The sequence below is a fragment of the Colius striatus genome, chromosome 7 (assembly GCF_028858725.1).
Source record: "Colius striatus isolate bColStr4 chromosome 7, bColStr4.1.hap1, whole genome shotgun sequence".
NCBI classification, from domain to species: Eukaryota; Metazoa; Chordata; class Aves; order Coliiformes; family Coliidae; genus Colius; species Colius striatus.
In genome coordinates this window covers 39,401,413-39,422,472 of record NC_084765.1, presented here as the reverse complement: position 1 = coordinate 39,422,472, position 21,060 = coordinate 39,401,413, and the positions used below count along the sequence as shown (strand labels likewise).

The 21,060-nt window shown below is 39.2% G+C and overlaps 1 protein-coding gene across 2 annotated transcripts in view; it reads left to right on the top strand.

Moving 5' to 3' along the window:
* Window positions 1–21,060, top strand: part of SLC12A1 (solute carrier family 12 member 1) — a 44,866-nt gene that overhangs the window by 16,667 nt on the left and 7,139 nt on the right. For both annotated transcript variants that reach the window (XM_062000367.1, XM_062000366.1), the window contains exons 9-21: window positions 762–846; window positions 1,168–1,319; window positions 3,605–3,712; window positions 4,467–4,590; window positions 5,507–5,608; window positions 7,370–7,525; window positions 8,940–9,039; window positions 9,127–9,238; window positions 13,042–13,182; window positions 15,044–15,150; window positions 16,002–16,084; window positions 18,638–18,781; window positions 20,703–20,834. In XM_062000367.1, coding sequence (XP_061856351.1) covers window positions 762–846; window positions 1,168–1,319; window positions 3,605–3,712; window positions 4,467–4,590; window positions 5,507–5,608; window positions 7,370–7,525; window positions 8,940–9,039; window positions 9,127–9,238; window positions 13,042–13,182; window positions 15,044–15,150; window positions 16,002–16,084; window positions 18,638–18,781; window positions 20,703–20,834 — 1,546 coding nt within the window. The remainder of the gene's footprint in view (window positions 1–761; window positions 847–1,167; window positions 1,320–3,604; window positions 3,713–4,466; window positions 4,591–5,506; window positions 5,609–7,369; window positions 7,526–8,939; window positions 9,040–9,126; window positions 9,239–13,041; window positions 13,183–15,043; window positions 15,151–16,001; window positions 16,085–18,637; window positions 18,782–20,702; window positions 20,835–21,060) is intronic.

The following is a 21,060-nucleotide window of genomic DNA, read 5'->3' as shown; positions in this document are numbered from 1 at the left end:
GCAATGACTACAGTTATAAAAGTACAAGTCGGTGGTTTAAAATGCATTCCACACATCTTTGACTTAAAAAAAACCCACTAAAGAAACTTAACAAACAATTCATTTAAAAAAATGCTCCCTGACATAAACAAACACACAAGGCTTTAAGGCTGGCTAATATTAAAATCCCTTTTAACACTGTAATTTATAATGCACATCTTCGGACTCTTGCAAGATAGAAGCTGATGTCACAAACCAGTCCATAAGGATTATAATAGAGCCTGATCAAATTATCTAAATTCAAAGACAAAACAGTGAAAGGAATGTCAAGACACATCTAACAATTACTAGTTGCTAATCACAAAAGTATAGCGTTCCATACAGAGTGACTGCCTGCATCTGTCTTACCAATTAACTAAAAATGGCCACGTCCTGCTGTTCACAGAAGCTTGATGAGTTAGTTCACTAAGTATTTACCTATTATATTATTAAACATTAAAATAAACCCCACCGCAATGTAAAGAGAGTTTGGATGTCCCAGAAACACAAAGGTCAGGTCTCTCTGCTGCTATAAACATGCCCTGAACTCCTGCAGAATATCCTTCACTATGTCCAGGATAGGAACACTGCACCACAGCATTGCTTCACTACCTACATGCTGAAACAGGAACGGTTGGTGAAGGTCTAAGTGATGAAAATCCACTCTCGAGAGATATCTTTACATCATAATGTGTGAGGACTTCCTAGTAGAACACAAACTCGGGTCATTTTTTTGTTTTAAGGATCCACAAAGTGCGATACCCAAGGGAACGATGCTGGCCATTGGGATCACCACAATTGCTTACATTGCCGTTGCAATATGTGCAGGTAAGTACAGAACCTCTGCTTCATGTCTTAATCTATATAGTTTAAAAAGTTTGAAAGCCTGTCTTGCTCTCTACTCCCAGAAACTGGCTAGTCCTCATTAATCAACTGGCTGATTATTTAAAAAGTAACAGAAGTAAAGATTTGTTTACAGACAACGTGAGAAACTACAGGGAATTAACTTCTGCCCGACTTGGAGCCTTGCTGCCTGGGATGAGGCTGAGGCAGCAGTTGTACAAAATGTGTGCAGACTAAGAGTCAAAGTGTGACAAGAATCCTGATGTCACAAGGAAGGAAAATAATTGTACGTTGCTGTTTCCACAGCCTCCTGTGTTGTACGAGATGCTACTGGGAACGTCAATGATACAATTGTACCTGGAATGAGCTGCAACGGATCATCTGCCTGCGGCCTCGGCTATGATTTTTCCAGATGTGCAAGTCAGCCATGTGATTATGGGCTGATGAATAATTTTCAGGTTTTAATCAGATAATACATATAATCATACGCAACCTGTGAATACATAAGTACAAACGTGCAAACCCATTATTTGCTGACAACTAGCTGCAACAGGGCATCTGTTTTTTATCTGAAAAAGTGAAGAAGAAAAAAAAGAAAAGGAATAATCAAAGGGAAAAGTCTCCTGCATTCCATATTCATAGAATCATAGAATGGTAGGGGTTGGAAGGGACCTTTGGAGATCATCTAGTCCTACTCCCCTGCAGAAGCAGGTTCACCTAGATCAGGTCACATAGGAACACGTCCAGGTGGGTCTTGAAGACCTCCAAGGAAGGAGACTCCACACCCCCTCTGGGCAGCCTGTGCCAGGGCTCCCTCACCTCAACAGGGAAAGAGTTTTTTCTTATATTTAAGTGGAACTTTTTGTGTTCCAGCTTCATCCCATTACCCCTTGTCCTGTTACTATCTACTATAGAAAACAGGGATGTCCCAACCTCCTGACACTCACTCTTTAGATATTTATAAATGTTAATAAGATCTCCCCTCAATCTCCTCTTCTCCAGACTAAACAGCCCCAGGTCCCACAGTCTTTCCTCATATGAAAGATGTTCCATACCCTTGATCATCTTGGTGGCCCTGCACTGGACACTCTCCAGCACTTCCCTGTCCCTCTTGAGCTGAGGAGCCCAGAACTGGACACAGGACTCCAGATGAGGCCTCACCAGGGCAGAGTAGAAGGGGAGAAGAACCTCCCTTGACCTGCTGGCCACACTCTTCTTGATGCACCCCAGGATGCCATTGGCCTTCTTGGCCACGAGGGCACATTGCTGGCTCATGATTAGTTTGTTATCAATCAGGACTCCCAGGTCTCTCTCTGCAGAGCTGCTCTCCAGCAGTTCGACCCCCAGCCTGTACTGGTGCATGGGGTTGTTACCCTCATACTGCCTATCACTAGCCTTCCCAGCACTCTGGTAAGGTCTTCACCTCCTCTTTCAACAAGTACTGTACAGCAGCATGTTGTAACATCTTCAAACTCAAATTTCAGACTTTACAGAGACCTCAGGGACTCTTGTCACATGAGCAACTCTTCTCACTGCTCTTTACACAATATGTGAAAGGGTTGTGTCACAGTACAAAAAATGGAGTTCTGACTTCTTAAAAGAAAAGGTATCCCAAAAAAGAGGAGTGCAAAATCAAGTGAGAAGCAATGTGGTCTTTCTCCTAGGCCAGAGAGTGTGTCTGCCATTTTTGTTTTTTAGAATAAAGCTCGGGCAAAGCATCAAAGTGAAGCAGTTCTTCTGCAGCCTGATAACTACAGCTCCCAGATCAGCCCCTGTGCTTCACAGCCCACGAGAGGAGCTCACCACCCACCTGCACTTGCTTTTCAACTAGTCATTTGTAGCTTTTAAAGTCACTTGCTTTTTTCCCAGCTGGCTCTGCTAAATGACAGGGCTGGGTAGCTACCTTAAAAAGGATATACTGTCCCTGTCACAGAATACTTTTCCTTCCTTTCTTGATCATTTGTCATCCTCACTCCTACCTCAGTTCAACCGCCCAGACACATGGCAACCCTTAAGATCAGTGACCTCCCTGCAGCCATAAACAGTTTTACTACTCCAGCAAAGACAAATGCAAGAAAAGTCAGTACAAAGTATGCCTTCATCTGACAAATCTTCAGGATTAACTGGTTTCTTTCTTGGAGTACTTCCTACTTGCCAAAAATCATCTGTCCACTTCAACTCCCTTGTCTGGTGCTTCTCAACAACTCTTTTGCTTCAGTAGTCACAGAGGCCAATGCAGTCCCTCTGGGAGGTCTCAGGAAGGGCTGACAGTCCCCATTATTACTGTTTGCAGCACTGCTGGTATACCAGCACAATCAGACACTTTCTCTGTATTAAATAATGAAGGAAAAAATCCCAAACCAAACCAAAGAGAGTGCCTCCAACCATTCATTCTTAGGTGCTTTTCCCTGCTGTTTCTCTCTTCCCTTTTTGCTACAAGCTGACTATTTATCCATAAAGCAGAGGCTGTTACTTATCAGAAACAGTCAGTAAAGGAGGTGAGAAAATCTCAAGGAGTACTTGTCGCCCTCAGCAGATAGCTGCATGTTTATATAACATTTTGTCTATGTCTGTTGATTTTTACTAAAACAGGAGTAATAGTATATCCCTATTTCACAGTTGGTTTGTAGTATATTATATTTAGAACCATAAAAGTAGAGATGTGTGGAAACAGAGTGCTTGCATGGGTCTGTGATCAAAAAGTATACCCAAATGCAAGCCTGACTATTCTTTTCTCCCAAAGGTGATGAGCATGGTGTCTGGCTTTGGTCCTCTCATCACAGCTGGCATCTTTTCTGCTACCCTGTCATCTGCTCTGGCATCTCTTGTCAGTGCACCCAAAGTTTTCCAGGTAAAATGAAACTATCTGTTTCCTTAAACCATGTTTTACTTCAGACGTAAAACCAAGTTGACTCTGTGCACCAAATGTGATCCGTACTTAAACAAGACACACTGGGGAGGAAGAGGCAGGAAAAACAGTACATTGAATGCTTTTCAACAGAAAGAGGCAGGTCTTTATCACCCTCATACAAGAATGAATACGTTCCTTTGGTCAGAGCTCAGCTATGCTGTGGGAGGAGGGGATATATTTGTACTTGTTATAGATAGCTTCAAGAATACTTTCAGGACTGCTTCTATCTTCCTATAGAAAAACACCCTGTAAGCACAGGAGTGCCAGGGATATGCAGGAGCCCACAGGACCAGAAGATTCAGGTCCTGGCAGGTGTGCTCACACAGGCTGTCCAGCAGCTGTCTGGGCAGCCCAATGTGGACAGAATAGGAATAGTGAGCATGGGACAAAAAGATAATGTGTAACTTAGACCAAGCCACAGATTCATGCTTCAGTTTCCTTCAACTTAGACTCTATTTAGCTATTCAGTTAATTTTATAAAAGCACAGAATAAGTATTAAATGCTTATGTTTCTGTTTTCACTCTATATACTATAGTGGGAACGTGCTTTATCAACTTATGTGCCACAGCAGTAGATATACTTGAAGTACTACTACGTTTTGTTTAGCAAAAGTCTAGCAAGCTGTCACTCACAGATAGCTTCTCATGCAAGAAAGCAATGCTTAACAGAATTATGTTCTGATTTGCCTACCAGGCTCTTTGCAAGGACAACGTCTACAAAGGACTTGAGTTCTTTGCCAAAGGATATGGAAAAAACAATGAGCCTATCAGGGGATATGTTCTCACTTTTGTGATTGCTATGGCATTCATTTTGATTGGTTTGTATATCATTACAACTCTTATATTCTCATCTTCTATATTCTCATGATATAAATAGATATTTTAATACAACGATTAGCTATGGTTAGAAAAATTTCCAGTCACGTTAGCTTCAACAGAAGCCCAAGCACACTCTAAGCTCTGAAAGCAATCCCATTGTGCATAAAAAAGTCAAAAAGAAACAACAGGGACTAAAGTAACATCTCCAGACCAGCAACATCTCACTTTAAAAGGTGCCGATTAGGTGCATTTCTTGTTCACTCCACTGGAAGAGGGCAGCACTTAGACTTCTATTTGATAAAGTCATCAACTTGAAAAATGGTTTTCCAGTTTATATTGCTCATAGTTCTGAGATAATTCTGAGATAACTAAGACCAACATTCTGCCAAGCCTTCCCCACAGCCAGCTCTAAAGTAAATCCCAGTTTGCCAGCATTGGTGGTAGGGAATGTCAGCTACCACATTTAGGAATGTGGAGATCTTCAGATTAGCTCTCCAAGATTTGAAATTCAAACTGTGTGGCACTAAATAAATAGGACATTTAGTAGAGAGAATTCAGGTGACCATTTAAAAAGCAGAACAATAAGTTTTAATTATAGGTCTTTTGCAAAATGCATTTGTCTTCTCAATTCTGTACTTCTGAAATTTATACCAGATCTACATCATTAAGAGCCAGTCTGTAGAATATCAAATATAACTTTGCACTGTACATGGTGTTATTAAAATCAGCATCAGCAGATATGACTTAAAATGAAGGTATTGTCAAGGTGGTCTTAAAGTAGTAGCAGAGGAAAATACCCAGGCTTCTTGTGGATCATAGACTCAGTGTCCAGGTTTAACACATTATCAGGAAAAAGCTATCCAACAATCTAGGAAACTGGTGCCTATGTCTGACTTGTGTACATGTGTCTTGCAGCTGAACTGAATACCATTGCTCCCATCATCTCCAATTTCTTCCTGGCTTCATACGCTTTGATTAATTTCTCCTGCTTTCATGCCTCATACGCAAAATCTCCAGGTGAGTCTGCATTCACTAGTGATTTAAATGTGGGCTTCAGAATCTGATCTCTGCAAGTTTTTGACTGTATGTCAGAAAAAGCTGCAGTACCCATAAAATATCTAAGCTATGGGATCTGAGATTTTACTGCTCTCATTGATTACGGTGACATTTTATTTATCTCCAAAAGATAAAAATAATGGCTCTAGTCCTTACAATTCTCTGCAGTTGCACAGGATGAAAAATACTTTGGTGATCCCACTGGAGCAGATAAGCTCCTACTCAGGGTGTGTTTTTTCCCCTTACTAACATGCAACATGGCTGAGGAAAAACCTGTGCCAACTCTAACTACAGGAAATAAACCCTCCTCCTCCAAATCTACAGTGACATTTACAGAAAAGTTTGTAAGCACAGTAACTGTGCTAGAAGTGATACTGCCTGGAAGAGAACATATTGGACAAGAACAGGTCCACCAAACAGCATCAGGGGTAACTTGAGAGCTCCTCTCTATATTTGTGCAATAAAGGAGCATACTGGCTTTTCAGGCTGTGCATCACCACAGCAGAATGACTCTCATCATCTTCATGAATGAAGGGGTGACACCTTAAGGACTAAAGTCAATCAGCTGAGCAACATTGTTTTTGGCACACAGGAAAGACAATTTCCTGCTGCTGTGAATCAATTATTCAATTCAAGGAGCAAGGAATAAATTTTGGATTTCCAGTGTGAAGAAACTGTAGTAGTGACATAAATGCCTACATCAACTTCCTTCCTATAGATCTGCATGGTGCCATTTGTTCAGAGGGCAGAAAAGATGAGCACTTCTGCTAATTACCTGCACAGCTGAACAAATGCAGATCTGCTCTACACGGCCTTGGAGCCGAGTAAAAATTACCTCTCTAGACCTCACGTGCATGCACCAGACTTTATTCTGCCACTACTTTTCAGACAAAACCCGCAGCCATTCTTCATTTCTCATTTCCTCCAGTTCACTTCTGCCAATTCACAGTGATAGATTATAATAATTGCAAGGCTGCAGGACAGAAAATTTCTTCACAGCAGGATCTTCCCACTCCCTCATTACAAAGATGATCCAGGAAAAGGTTGCTAAGTCTCTTGTACCTCCTGTTTGTCCCCTCTCCAAAGAGTCTGTTCAGTAGAACACCTGGCAGAGACCTGCAAACCATAGAGGCTCGCTGCTTGCCTCATCACTTTAATTGATAGCAGGGGATGGATTCAGTACTGCAGCTGAAAAGCAGCAGGAATAATATCTTTTTAAAGTCAGTTGCAAATGATTTTACTTTTCTGCAGCAAGGCCAGACAATTTCCAAGTTTGAGACAGGTGCACTTACAGTATTGGGATAAACTCTCCTCTCAGCAAGTGTTTAGCTCCCATTACTAAGTTCTATGTATATGGATCAAAAGGTCACAGTAGACAATTACCTGAAGTTACATAAAATCTGTTTTCTCTTCTGAACCAGTGAGCTTTAATCTGACAAAAACACATACAAACAGAATGACTACTCAAAGCCAGGCTGGACAAAGTGATAAGAAAGGGTTTGTAGTAAAAGGCTTGTCGTCTATACATATGACAATCTACATCAACTAACACCCGAAAGCATCTATTGATACTCAAGATGCCTGAGACTTTGCACACACCACTCCCATTCCTGACAGAGCCCAAAACAAGTTGTACATGGGTTTGTATGCACAAAATCAGTGGATCACCATTTGATCAACATATTTTATGCTTTTTCAATTTCCTCCATTCTCTTTACACAGGTTGGAGACCTGCATTCAGATACTATAATATGTGGGTGTCACTGTTTGGAGCCGTGTTGTGCTGTGGTGTTATGTTTGTCATCAACTGGTGGGCAGCTCTCATCACTTATGCCATTGAGTTCTTTCTGTATATCTATGTAACATATAAGAAACCAGGTAAGATCACAAAACACTGATTTTGTGAATATGTTATGCAGTCAGACTGGATTTTACAGGAATTAATTCTTCTTATAGAACTAGCCATTACTTTTTCTCCAGTACCTTTCTTTAGGAGGAAGTCTGGAGTATCCCTTTAAATTCCACTTTAGATAATATAGATTAAGAGGATAGTTTGGTGCATTTTTGCCTGTTTAACAAACACTTAAATTACAGTTCAGGGCTTTGTGTAAACATTGTAGCACACCAGTTTATTCCCACCACGTCTTTACTACATTTAGGCTTTTACTTCAGTATCACTCATAATTGTTTTCCATCCACACACAAAACCTTATCTGAATACTGCTGTGCTCTTAGCCTAACTTGTCTAATCCCTCAAAATGTAAACCTGCTCCCCATTATACAACAAAAACACACTGACTCGTGAACAGATCATCCTCTAGCACCTTCCTACAATTTCTCAGTAAATCGTGAAAGATGGGCACAGTTTACTGCTGGGAAAAAAAATGTTCAGTAGCTCAGTAAATCACAGGAGCTGACCTCAGAAATCTACACACTAATACAATACAGTACCAGTATGAGATAAGATAGTGTGGTTATTCATATCCAGAATAAAACTAACCCAGATCCAGATTTCAGTGCCAACCATTCACGTTACTTTTGCGGTAGAAAAAGTAATACAAATAAGAGGCAAGTTTCTCAGCAGAAGATGTGCTTTCATTGCAGGTAGCTTGGGAGTGCAACATCTGGTCTGTGACTTTCATTCATCACTAATTTACCAACACTGAAAGTCTTCAGAAAAGACTAATATTCTTTAGGAAAGACGGTCTGTACTTAGTCGTGCCAAGTATTAGTTTTATATCTAATAACAGGACTCAATCTGTGTTCATGTGGATATCAAAGTGTGGAAAGCCATTTCTTATCTGTCTCCATCCACCAAAGAGCTGCACAATAACAAAAAAAATATGTATATGCCAAAACTGGTTTTGGAGAACAATTTTTTACCTCTGTAGTAGAACAGAGCTAACTGGAGACAGCAATATTCCTTCCTACTGGTTTCATTTGAACTTCCTGAAAGCCCATACCAAATATGTGACTCAAGTCTGTCCATTTTAATACATAGAAGAAGGGTACAATGTTAATGGAGCAGAGAATAAAACAGCTTTTAAGCAGAGGAAGAACATTCCCTACCATTTTTATATAAAGAATGAAACTATTTGTTTGCATGTTTGTTTTTGCATCACACAAACAAAACCTATTCTATTCTAAAACACAAACAATAGCTCTGTGTGTATGAAACATGAGACAATATACTCTGCTTTGGCTCATAGATGACATGTTTGCTGACCTTTGCAATAGAACATAAAGGAAAGCCTATGGTTTAATATGCATTGTTTATCTTTATTATATGCAGAAGTAAATTGGGGCTCTTCTACACAGGCTCTTTACTACGTTAATGCCTTAGACAGTGCTCTGGCATTAACTACAGTGGAAGACCATGTGAAAAATTTCAGGTAAGACTTTCAGTGAACAGTAGAATGGCTTATTCTGAGTAATTACATCACTTAATTAAATACAACGTCTTTTTTTCCTCCTAACAGACCGCAGTGCCTAGCGTTAACGGGAGCTCCTATGGTCAGGCCTGCTCTGCTAGACATCACACATACTTTCACAAAGAACAACGGGCTGTGCATCTGTTGTGAAGTGTACATGGTAAGGTCAACTCATAGAAATCTGGAAATTCAGCACCAGTGGGTGCTGCAGCTCTCCATTACACATTCCTCTCTCACACAGCACACACGGTCTGCGTTCATGCAGACCATGAAAGAGATTTGGGCTGAGAATGAATTTTGTCATAAGTCTTGACAAGAAAGCTATCAGCTGATGTAGAGCCTGCTTGTAAATGCCTCATTGAGATGCATTTCAGAGTTCATGGTGAGATGGACCAAAAAATGGTTTGAAAAAAATAAAGCACTACAAGGAAAGATTACTCTTTTTTTGAAACAGATACAGCAAGGCTTAAAAAAACCCAACACCACCACTCCCCACAACGAAACTTCAAGAATTATAGTGCAAGAGTCAAATAATATAGGCTCTATTTTCAGTTTTGTCACTGATTTGTAGTGTTGGGGTTTGGCAAGTAATTCAGCTCTTTTTGCAGTGGTTTCTCCAAAACTGCAACAATCCTAATTTTGAGGATAAACATGCTCACCTGAGGTCTAAAGAGAGGAGCAAAGTCTATTGCTAGTTATAAATACACAACAAATTATGTATCTTAAAGGACAAAGATTGAGTTTCTTGTTAGGACAGAACAAAAATAGATGTGTTTGCAGTATAGATGAGAAAATGTATTTTAAATATTACAATGATCTTTTAATTTTGAGAGGAAAAAACTCCCAGCTCATGGCACTAAATGGTGCTGCACAATCTAACAAACAGAGTCAGTCCAACCAAGACAATGTATTCCTCTCCAGGACTGTAGGAATAATTCATTTGATGCTGCCACGCTGCAGAAAGGGAGTACAGAAGATATCTGTGTGATTCTTCCCAAATCAAATTAATTTCTAAAGACTGAATGGTCCTAATTCTTCTGTACTGTAATTATTGTTAGCTTTCCCACTGCATGAAGTAGGTGTAGGATCAGTCCCAACAAGATCCCAAGACTATGTATCTTCCAAAAGGTGACTTGCAGAAAGTTTTCTAAATTCTTGGGCATGTTCCTCTAATATTACTACTTTATATGGAGAGATGAGATTTCATTCCTGTCTATATAAAAAATTAATTCTATTTTGTTAGTGTAAGTATTTTCACTGGTTTTTTAAGTACTGTTTCTTCAGCAACTTCAGTTAAATTTAATTTGATTGGTAATAAAAGTGTGACACAATGAGCCTTTGTGATCTGCAAAATTAGGGTAAAAAATGGATGATAAAATTCCTAGGAACCATGTTGAAGAGTAGCCAACAAAATAGCAAGACTATTTAGCCATAAATGTAATGTCCAGCATATTTTGCCTCAAAAGCTGACATGCTGCCAGCTATGAATAAAGTTTGAGATGCTGTGCCAGACAGAATATCTTCCATTCCTTTTTCCTGAAGGACAGCAAGAAACTTTCCAGGAATATAATGATAGATCAGAGACAGGTAAAATAAATATGGCAACTGAACACAAAGATGATTTAGAAGTCATTTGACTCTGAAGTTGTGGCTGTGTGTTGGCTTAAGCAGTCTGAGTGTCTAGTAAAAAGGGCTATGCTGCTTTTACTCCCCCTGCCTTCACGTAAAACGTTTTTGCAAGGTTAGTCTTGAGTCTGCACATTCACTGGACACATTGTACAATTGCACAAACACCAACATTGATACAAGGGAGGAGTAGGGAAGGACACAGATAGGCTATCATTTGATAGAAGGGTGGGACTGTCCTCTTGGCCAGCAGAAACATATTGTGCAAGCCAGTTGCAAAACTATCTTCACATACTCTCCTTAGAGACTGGAGAGGAGGGTGAGACATTTACCCACAGGGGAACTTCAACTGTATTGTTCAATTTATTATTTCCAGCTCTTTACACTACACTTCTGACAACCAGGATCAAACTCCTCTTACGTTCCACCCACTAAATCCAAAGAAACTCCAGTACATTTTCTATCACCCAAGGATGTAGCCTTATGTCATTAAAAAAAGGTCACACAGACTCTCCCATTCTTCTCTTTGTACTTCCCAAACAGCCATAACGAGCTTAGAAACATACATGAGGGACACTACTCAGCCTACTTTTGATCAGGTCAAATCTCAGTTTTTTAATATATATAAGACCAATGAAAAAGGCACAGATAAAAACATAACAGGTTTTTACATGGCTTCTTAATGCTATTTTCTGATTTTTAGATGGAACAAGCTGGAAAGTTTATTTTGAAGGTCTTGCCTCTTTCTAGCAGCCAATGCCATTCACTGAGAATAAATGTTTTGCAGTTATTTCTACATTTCTACTGAAGCATGGGATATACCATTTTCTTGCAGGAAGGCAAAAAAAAGTATTAGTGAAGCTGAAAAGTTTGAAGAGAAGGACATTTTGGGTTTAACATTCAAAATTACCTTTTAGAAACTCATTTTGAATTAAGTGATCCCACACATTCCACTTTGGAGAGAACTTCTTTCAGTTTGGACTTTACATCGCTCTTGAATGGGAAATAAATTTGGAGCTTACAGTATTTGCTTTGGAGAAAAAAAATATTCTAAATCTCCTTGAGCTCTATTTTAACCAGTTTCCAAGCTCAAGAGAAGAACTACCGTCTATTAACTTATTTTAAATGTGAAAGATTTAAAGATGAATTTAAAATACAATCTCCTGAGCACTAGGCAAGCTCTCCTAGTTTCATATTATAGGCAGCTTCTACGCATTTCTCTAGTTATGCATATCCCACTGGAACCCAGAATTGAAAAACATTAGAAATCTTTAAAAACTACAAAAGAAAAGAAGATGACTTCTGCACAGAAGGAAACTCTGCAACCTGAAGCTCAAAACTATCTGTTTATAACAAATTCAACTGGTACAGCCTCCCAAATTCAGCACAGTGTTCACTGGATTCCAAATGCTTTGAAGCTGGTTCTGTCCTGGCAGGTCTAATTACTGCTTCTGTGTCTGATGTTGCTGGTTGGATTCCCAGACTTTACAATTCTGGTCTTCAATTCTGCCTTGGAAAGCTAAGACTATCTGTCCAACCCAATAACACTAAAACCAGTATTTGAGCCTCTTGAGTGTCCCTCTCAGAGTTTCATCTTCACTGTAGATGATCTGGGCTACAGATTCATCTTCCTGAAGACAACACGAAAGGGAAGTGAAGCCTGGCAAACCTTAAACTCTGACTTAAGAGCAAATATTTCTTAAAATCAACTAAATTTCAAAATATATGTTTCCCAAACTTATCTCAGTCATTTTAAAGGCCATGCATACCAACTCGATGTGGTCCCTTGGCTTAATCTTTTGGAGACCCACTGCCAGCCCATTCTCTGCTGTCAAATCAGCGCATCGTGTCTTGTGACTTGGATATGCACATGGATTTTGTCCCATTCAATTATCAGATGACCACTGGAAGAACCTGGTGACAAAGGTGTTTGAATCTTTAATTGTATAGCAATAACCCTCTTCTCTTGAGTAGATAGGAGCTTAACCATGTCTATTTAGATCTGTTAAGAATTGTTTACGTAGTCAAGTCAGGAAGGAACTTTATTCATCATACCTTAGATATTTTTCTAAGATGTTACAATCAATAGTAGTCCTTCTTTCTGTCAGAATCACTATATTTAAGTAGCATTAACAGTCTCAGTCCTCTCAAACAGAACGTGAATTACACTAGCAGCACAATTCTTTTCAAAGGGCTGAATCTCTGTGGACCCTTTTTGGAAATGTATTTTTCTGACTCTCTCCACTCACTCCTATGGCAGACTAGGCAACTCCTTCAAAATCACTGTGTGATGTATAATACAAAGCCTTCTTAATAATGTTTTATTGTGTCATGCAGGGACCACGCAAGCTGTGTGTTAAGGAGATGAACAGTGGCATGGCAAAAAAGCAGGCTTGGCTCACAAAGAACAAAAGAAAAGCTTTTTATGCAGCAGTGGCAGCTGACAGCTTCAGAGACGGAGTCAAAAGTCTACTTCAAGTAAGCTTTTTGTTTACAGAACACATAGAAGAGTGTTATATCAAAGCATCCCTTTATGTAAAGCATTACTGTTTACTTGTTAAGAGGTCCTGTGTGTATATGGATAATGTCATAAACAGAAAGGGCATTCTGGGTACACATGTATATTATATGACAGGTTTTTTTCATAAAGAGATCTAGTTCTGGGCTATGGAATTACGAGACAAGGCAGAACGATTCGCTCCTAAATGAACAAGACACTATTATAAAAAAAGAGAGGCATCTGCAGGGCAACAGATGAAAGCCTATGCAGCTAACGATACACTTTAAAATCAATTCTATTGTTTGGTACTATGCAGCATATTCAATATCTGAGAATATTTTTGCATTAATGGAACACTGAAAATAAGTAATATACATTTTCTGCAAACAGAAAGGAGGCCATCTAAATAAAAGAGCCTGCAATATTTTTCTATTACTCTAAGAATACAGCAGGTAATTTCCAACTGTCCATTTAAAATGGCCTTAATGAAGGCTCAGAGGCACTGTTTTCATATTTCTCATCTCCTTCTCTCACTCACATGTATGAATATTTAAACATACAGGTACTGAGGCAAAATGTAGAGAAAATTCACATCCTTTGCACAAAATACACTGCTGAAAAGACATCAGTGCAAACTGAGACGGTAGGGAACCAAGTAAAATACTCTGTAAGTGTTGCCCACTGGTAGCCTACCAGGGCTCTTTGTACACTTGCTGAATGGACAGTACTATTGAGCAATATGAAATATTATTAATAAAGATCAAAAGATTATCAAAGCCTCACAAGGACACATCATCTTGGATTTACACATTGTCTCAGGAGGAGAGCTTTCTAATGTTTTTGAGAACTATTATAGTTTGATAATTTCTTCCTTTCTATTACTACTTAAACACTATTGTTAAAGTCAGCTACTTGGCCACAATCACAACTAATTCCCTTCCAGCAAACAGGATAATCATGTTGTAACCTAAGGACATCTGCATTGCTTTGCCAAGCAATTATTCATATCAGCGTAAATAGTCCAGATGTATCAGTGTTGCTCAAAAAGACCCACCAAGGTTTTAGCTATTTTCTTTTTACTAGTAGTAAAAACTGGTAAGTGTAACAATGTGACGAGCTGATGTATCTGTGGGTCTCATCCTGAAGGTTCCCAGTACATTGAGTATTTATAGATTTCTATAAAAATTAGGTTAGCTGAATCCAGATCTGACAATTCCCACCTACTCAGGTTTAGCATCCAGGCCCAGCTTTGGAGGCAATCTAATATCTTGATAAATCATTTGTTCTTCCTGTTTCTAAGCTGTAATTTTATCTACCAAGCATGCTCAGTTAATTTTGAATCATCTTTTGGAAATAATGCAGTAAATAGAACAGCAATAGTTTCCAAGTTCAAGGCAAAGAAGATTATTCTTAAGAGGTATACCTTCTCTGCTTATCTGAGGTGTTTTAAGAGACTTCAGACTCAGTTCACCTATTGAGTATTCCAAATATGATAAAAGCTTTATGTTATTATGTTAGAATGAGCATACAAACGGTGCTTGAACTCTCTCTTGATTCCAAGCTATTGAACCATTTTAATGAGAGCATGTCAGAAGAAATGCAAATGAACGTTAATTCTGCAAAACTACATTTTTGTCATCTAAATTCATTTATAGTTGGAATGATTTAGAGCTAATCTTTCTGCTTTCTACATGGGTACGAGCATGAAGGGCATTCATGAAATGCAATCTAGTTTTAAGTGTCTCCAGAACATTACACCAGTTATCTTTCGCCATTACTTTTCATTTACAGTAAAAGCATGTGTGTGTACCTTCTCAAGCAGTGTTTTAATATTGTTAGGCCTCAGGCTTGGGTAGAATGAAACCAAATACCTTGGTAATCGGATTTAAGAAGGACTGGAGAAATGCCACTGCCACACAAGTTGAAAACTATGTGGGTGTTATACAGTAAGTAACACTTCAGTATCTCCTTTTTTTACGTCTCTTAGATTAGATTAATATAACTTTTCCATACAGAATTTGAAGTGTAGAAACAATGTAAAAAAATACCTAGAAATCTAGGTTCTGCCCATTAAAAAAGGCCCCTTGGCTTCACATACCTAGCAAGCTCTGCTTAGTAAACATCTGGCACTGTCAGAGCTGATGTGGGTGGACAGTCCTACATAAAGAAGCTGCAGTGCTGTGAGCAGTGCTTTTGCAGAAAAGTATTTTCCCATTTTTAGTGAGAAGTTCAGAGCAACACAACCCTAATGTACATACTTAGGGAATAAGAGAACATCATGGAATACTTTTAAGCCTAGGAGACAGAAGAAGAACCTTGCTTTAAATCTCATGTGTGTCTAAGGCTCAGCAGCTCTGTGGGTTGGGATTTAGCTAGGAAACAGTCATTTAGAAACAGGCTTCTCATAGATTTTTGCTAAAATTTCACCTGTAAAGCCAAAACAAGTTTAAAAACAACAAAACCTACCCCAGCTTTGTTATTTCCTCAGAGGAGGGAGAAAAAAAATTACCCAACAGCAACATAATTCCTAAAAAGTGATGTCAAAAAGATCCATTTCAGAAATAGTCTATCTGTTCTGATGCCCAGTAATACTCATTTCTAAATGAGACAAGAAAGTTGACAGTGCTATACTTAATCTTGGGCAACTCCTACTGCAGTTTTACCTACAGCAGCTTAGTACATGGCAGTGACACCTCCCTGTGAGCACCAACACTTTTACTGATCTGATGAAAGTAGCATTCTGCATTGATATGCATGATGAGAAAAGATATTTATTCTTCTTTCTCTTCATTTTCAGTGATGCCTTTGATTTTGAGCTTGGCATGGTTATTGTCAGAATTAGCCAAGGATTTGATATATCTCAGGTCCTCCAGGTTCAAGGTATGTGGCGACTCAATAGCCGGTTACAAGCTCAGCATGAGAGGGAGTCTGACCAATGCTCTTAGAGTCACCATCTGGTTTCCAGATTAATTCTTACACCCATAACTTATATAGTTCCTCCTTGCTTCTGCAGTTTCAATCCTGCCCAAAATCCTTGCTGAAGCACCGGCAGTGACAGAAGGAGGCCAAGCCTCACACATTTATGGGGCTCTGCACACCAGAGAACTCAACTCCTGACGCACTTCCAGCATAGACTAAAGCAGTAAAATCACTCTGTGCCACAGCAGCCATCACTCTGCAGCCTGTTTCCCTTCCTGCTCTTGGCACATCTTCTTCCCTCTGCCTATCTGAGATCTACTTTCAGTTCCACTTCTGTGGGGACCAGCCAGTTCCCACCCATACAAAAATCTGGAACAGTCAGGAAACATCAGTTCTCTCTTTTGACCTTTTCCTTCATTCCTCCTTAGGTTAGCAGTGCATATCTCAGGGGGAAAGTGGAAACTTTCCATCATACCACAGCCATCCAGGGAGACATGCCATCTGGGGGGAAAAGGTAGAGGGAGGCAGAGCATGCAGACAGCTGCACCTAAACAAAGGGCTTCCAAGAGCCACTTACAGTGGTGGCCTTCATTTTTCCTTTCTCTCTATAGGTCTTATTGGTTCCTTAGATATCCTGAGAAGGGAATGACTCCATATAAAACCTTGTTCTGTTCCATCAGAACAAGTCTCTGGGTTTTCAGTACAATCATTTCCCCACTTCTCAGAAGTTTGTTCACTTGAGCAGGCAGATAGAGCCTAAACCTGGACGTTACTCCCCACGTCCTTTGTCCTCCCCACCACATAAGTATTTTGTATTAGAAATGAATTAGATAAAATCTATAAACAAGGAACGCTGGCAGGTATAAAAAGAATAGCGACTCTTTGCTGCCGCCTGCTGTAAATCCACCTCCAGCTTCCCCCCAGTTTCACAGATACTTCTAGGAAGAACAGCCAGAAAGGACATAAACATCTTAGCTAATTACAACTAAAATGAACTGCCTATTAAAGGAGACGGATTCTAGGACAAGGTAACTCTCTAAAGCAAATCACCTCTCAGAATTAAAAGGTGCCAGACACTCCTTTAAGAAACAAGAGTAGATGAATATTTACCCAGCAGACTGGCAGCATGATGTGCACTGAGAGCCACGGGGCAAAACGACGGGGACCTGAAGAAAATGGTCCAAACTATATCATGCTTTTTTCCCCCTCCTGTATTGCTGCCTGAAAGAGATTTGCCTGTCTTTCTGCTTGACGGAGATCAGAAACTGACTGCTCACAAGATACAGTCAGTAGGACACCAGTGAAATTACAGTAAATACTAACTTTGCATTTGTACAAACTACCAAATCATAGAATCTCCAAGTGTTAAGACACAAAGAATCAAAGAATTAGTAACATGGCAGGGGGATGGAAGAAAACCCTCAAATATGCAGAAATGTTTTGAAGCAGATACAAACTCTCCCATAGCTGAAAAAAAAACCCCATTGTATCCTATTGTATTGGCTACAGCATTCTGCTTAGTAGAGAAACTGAAATTTTACTTCTGAGTAGCCATTAAGTTAGTGACTATCATCATGTCTAATAAGCAGAAGCACATGGCTGTCACGTATGCTAAAGTGGAAGAAATTCTGTTCTTTTCTGTCGGCAATCGAGAATGCCTGCAGAGCTAATAATGTCGATCTACTGAAGGTCTGAAGGTTTTTTAAACACAATGTCTTAAATGAATTTACCTTAGTTCATGTTCTACTCAGATAGAAAGTTTCTTTATGAAAAAAATAAGCTTTCTGCAGGCAAATACCTGGATCGTATTGATCGGGGCCTCATCATTGTATATTCCACAATAACAAGTGATACCTTTTTTTCCTCAACAAAAGTCTAACATAGCAAAGACAAAATTGTACTTTTCTGTTACTCAATTTACAGAATTGGTAAGCTAAATCTTGTATTTTTGCAGTAAATGCTGAAAAAAAACCACCCATTAAAATTATTTTGGCATAGAAACTGGTTGTGTACTCAGGAACCTTAGAGAATCTCAGTCTAAAGCCATGTGACTGTTCTTAGAATACTAAGACCCAAGGGCTAGAACTCAATACCTCAGTTTTTTCACTTTAGGGAAACAGCTTTCCTAATGTGTTTTCCAATTCTTGGGGAAAGAAACCAACTGAACAAATCCAAACATATCTCAATAAATAGTATCTCATGTAACTATAAAATACAGTAGTACTCAACTTGATCTGGAAGAGGAAATCTGAGAGCAGCTGAGTAGACTTTAGTAGACATCACTGTCATAGGCATGGGCACCCTAAGTTAAGGCTTCTAGAAATTAGTTCAGCTTCCTCCTCTCTATTGGCTTGCAAGGAAAAGGCATTTTGAAAGAGTATTTCCTTCCAGTATCTTTATGTTTTATACAAAGTACCACAACAGCAATTACATCACTGCCATTACTTCAGTAAGTGATTTAATTTTAAATAAAAAGAGATGTTACCAGCTCCCTTTACTTTTCTCAATATACAGAGGAATTAGAGAAGTTGGAGCAGGAGAGATTGGCACTGGAAGCTACCATTAAAGAAAATGATTTTGAAGAAGGAACAAGTGGCATCTGTGGATTCTTCAAAAAAGCCAGAACCCTCAATATCTCCAAACATGAAACAAAAAAGGGTAAGTTCCAAAATGACAGCTTCTCCTTGACCCTTCAATCAATCATTTGCACCACTATGCAAACTGGACTTTGATTCCAAGGCAAAAACTCCTGAGCCACACAGAAGTCCCTGGAACAGGATCTACCCTGTGCAAACCCAACCTGGTGGCCACAACCCTGTAATGCAGAGTAGAGTGAGCATCCTCTGCTGCTATCTCCTACAACCCAACTAATATGCCTCCCAACCCTCCGCCCCCCACCATTTGCTAGATGAGCTACTCAGCTCAGCTCCTGGATGTGGTTATTAAAGTTTGAGGAATAGTGAACAAGTCAGTTTCTGTTCCATTGGGGTTTTTTAATAGTATGTTCTCAGATTTGAAACAGAATTCTTTTTTTTTCTCCTCCTCTTTAAAGAAAACATGAACATATGCACAATATTCAAGGAAAAAACAATCTCACTTTATTCAATATACACACACGAGCCTAGTACCCAGCTGAAACACAGGTAAAAATAGCACTACTGTTCTATATTCTAAGCATAATTTCATAAGAAAGCGCAAAAGAAAGTGGTAAAAGTACTGAAAGTACAAATACAACATGCTGTCAAACAACTAATTAACTCAACTTAAATGTATAGGTGATGAAATCAAAATAACATTTCAGATATAGCAAAATGAAACAGAAACACAGACAGAATTAAAGGTCTCATTTCACAATTGCTAGGCTGCAATGATAATGACCCACCTGAAGCCATGCTTGTACGCAGACAAGTATTTTCAGAATTTTCACCTGCAGAGACTATTACATCTGGCTGTGCATGCAACTCCCACGGGTATCAAGAACATCTACAGACTGAAAACATAAAATGTCATTATTCTTTACCTGGCAGACTTCAGTTCATTTTGCAGGCTTCAGTAGAATATATTTTTACAACAAAAACCACCAGAATGTGCACTCCTGTCTCAACTACCCTTTTCAATTTAGTTCAGATAGACATAAAGGAAATACATGTTACCCACTTTGCCTCTCTATATGAGATAGATGACGTTAATAAAAAACCCCGCCTCTCTTTTGCTTATATGTTCATCCTCCCCAGAGCTGTTGCATTTTCCAGCATATATGCGAGAACCGTAGAGGAAAGCCAGTAACTGCTTTAGAGCTAACCTGTCCACACACTAGAAATACATGAAAACCAAACAAAGCGTTTTCAGAACATAGCTGATCAGAGTAAAACCTCTAAAGAAGTCTGTCTGCTCCATTTAAAATACTGCTCTACACTGTCTCTTTGAAATCATTGAAAGAGAAGCAGTAATAAAGCCACAGGCTTCAAAAGATGGAACGACAGAAGATATTGTTAGTAGGTAGGCTAGACTGTACCTTTTAAAGACAGCCAAGCAAATAGCAAGAATCAAAGTTTATTTTCAATTAGCAACAACCCTCTCAAGCACAGGGAAGGGAAGCTGCCATATATGCTTATGTTTCCTGCCTTCCAGTCCAAGCTTATCTGGGCTCTTGCTGTACTCTGCTAATTCTCTTTGTCCACCATTACTGTGCCTCTCAGCAAGCTCTGTATTTTACAACAGACAGCTGAGCTTGTAAATGATGCAAAATGATGTAATTTACTCCTCAAATCTATCAGTTACTTCCCAATTGCTTTTTAAGGCCCCAGTGAATTTTACATTAACTAGAAAGATCCGGAGAACAAATAATCAGATAACCTTTCCCAAGATGTTATAATCTAGTGACAAAGCATTACACAAGTTTTGGTGTCTCTGAGTATAGCCCATAGCAACAGCACTGGAAAGTTTTTCAGATTTGATGTACAGAAATTGTGTCATAAACAGTTCATTTTCCAGGAGCTTTCTCTCCACTTGGTTCCCTAAAGCTACTCGTTGCCTTGCATGTCAGAAATCCTTCCACATTTTTTCGTTCTCATTACAGACAGCACCATTAACACAATGCAGTCAATGCATGTGGGTGAATTCAATCAGAAGCTGCTAGAAGCCAGCACTCAATTTAAAAAGAAACAAGGAAAAGGTTCAATAGACATTTGGTGGCTGTTCGATGATGGAGGTAAGGAATTCGAGTAAACACTGCAGGGAGAGTGATTTCTTTGCTACCAAATATAAAAATAGACTTGGGAACTTGCACAAGTCTGTTTTCTTTTAAGATTATGTAGTCAATCTTCTGTCTGGCTTATATGTTTAACTTCAGATGAACTTACATCCAATGCTGCTGAAGTGAAAGGCGGAATTCTTACCACACAAGGAACTAACTTGATCTTCTTGTGATTTTATAT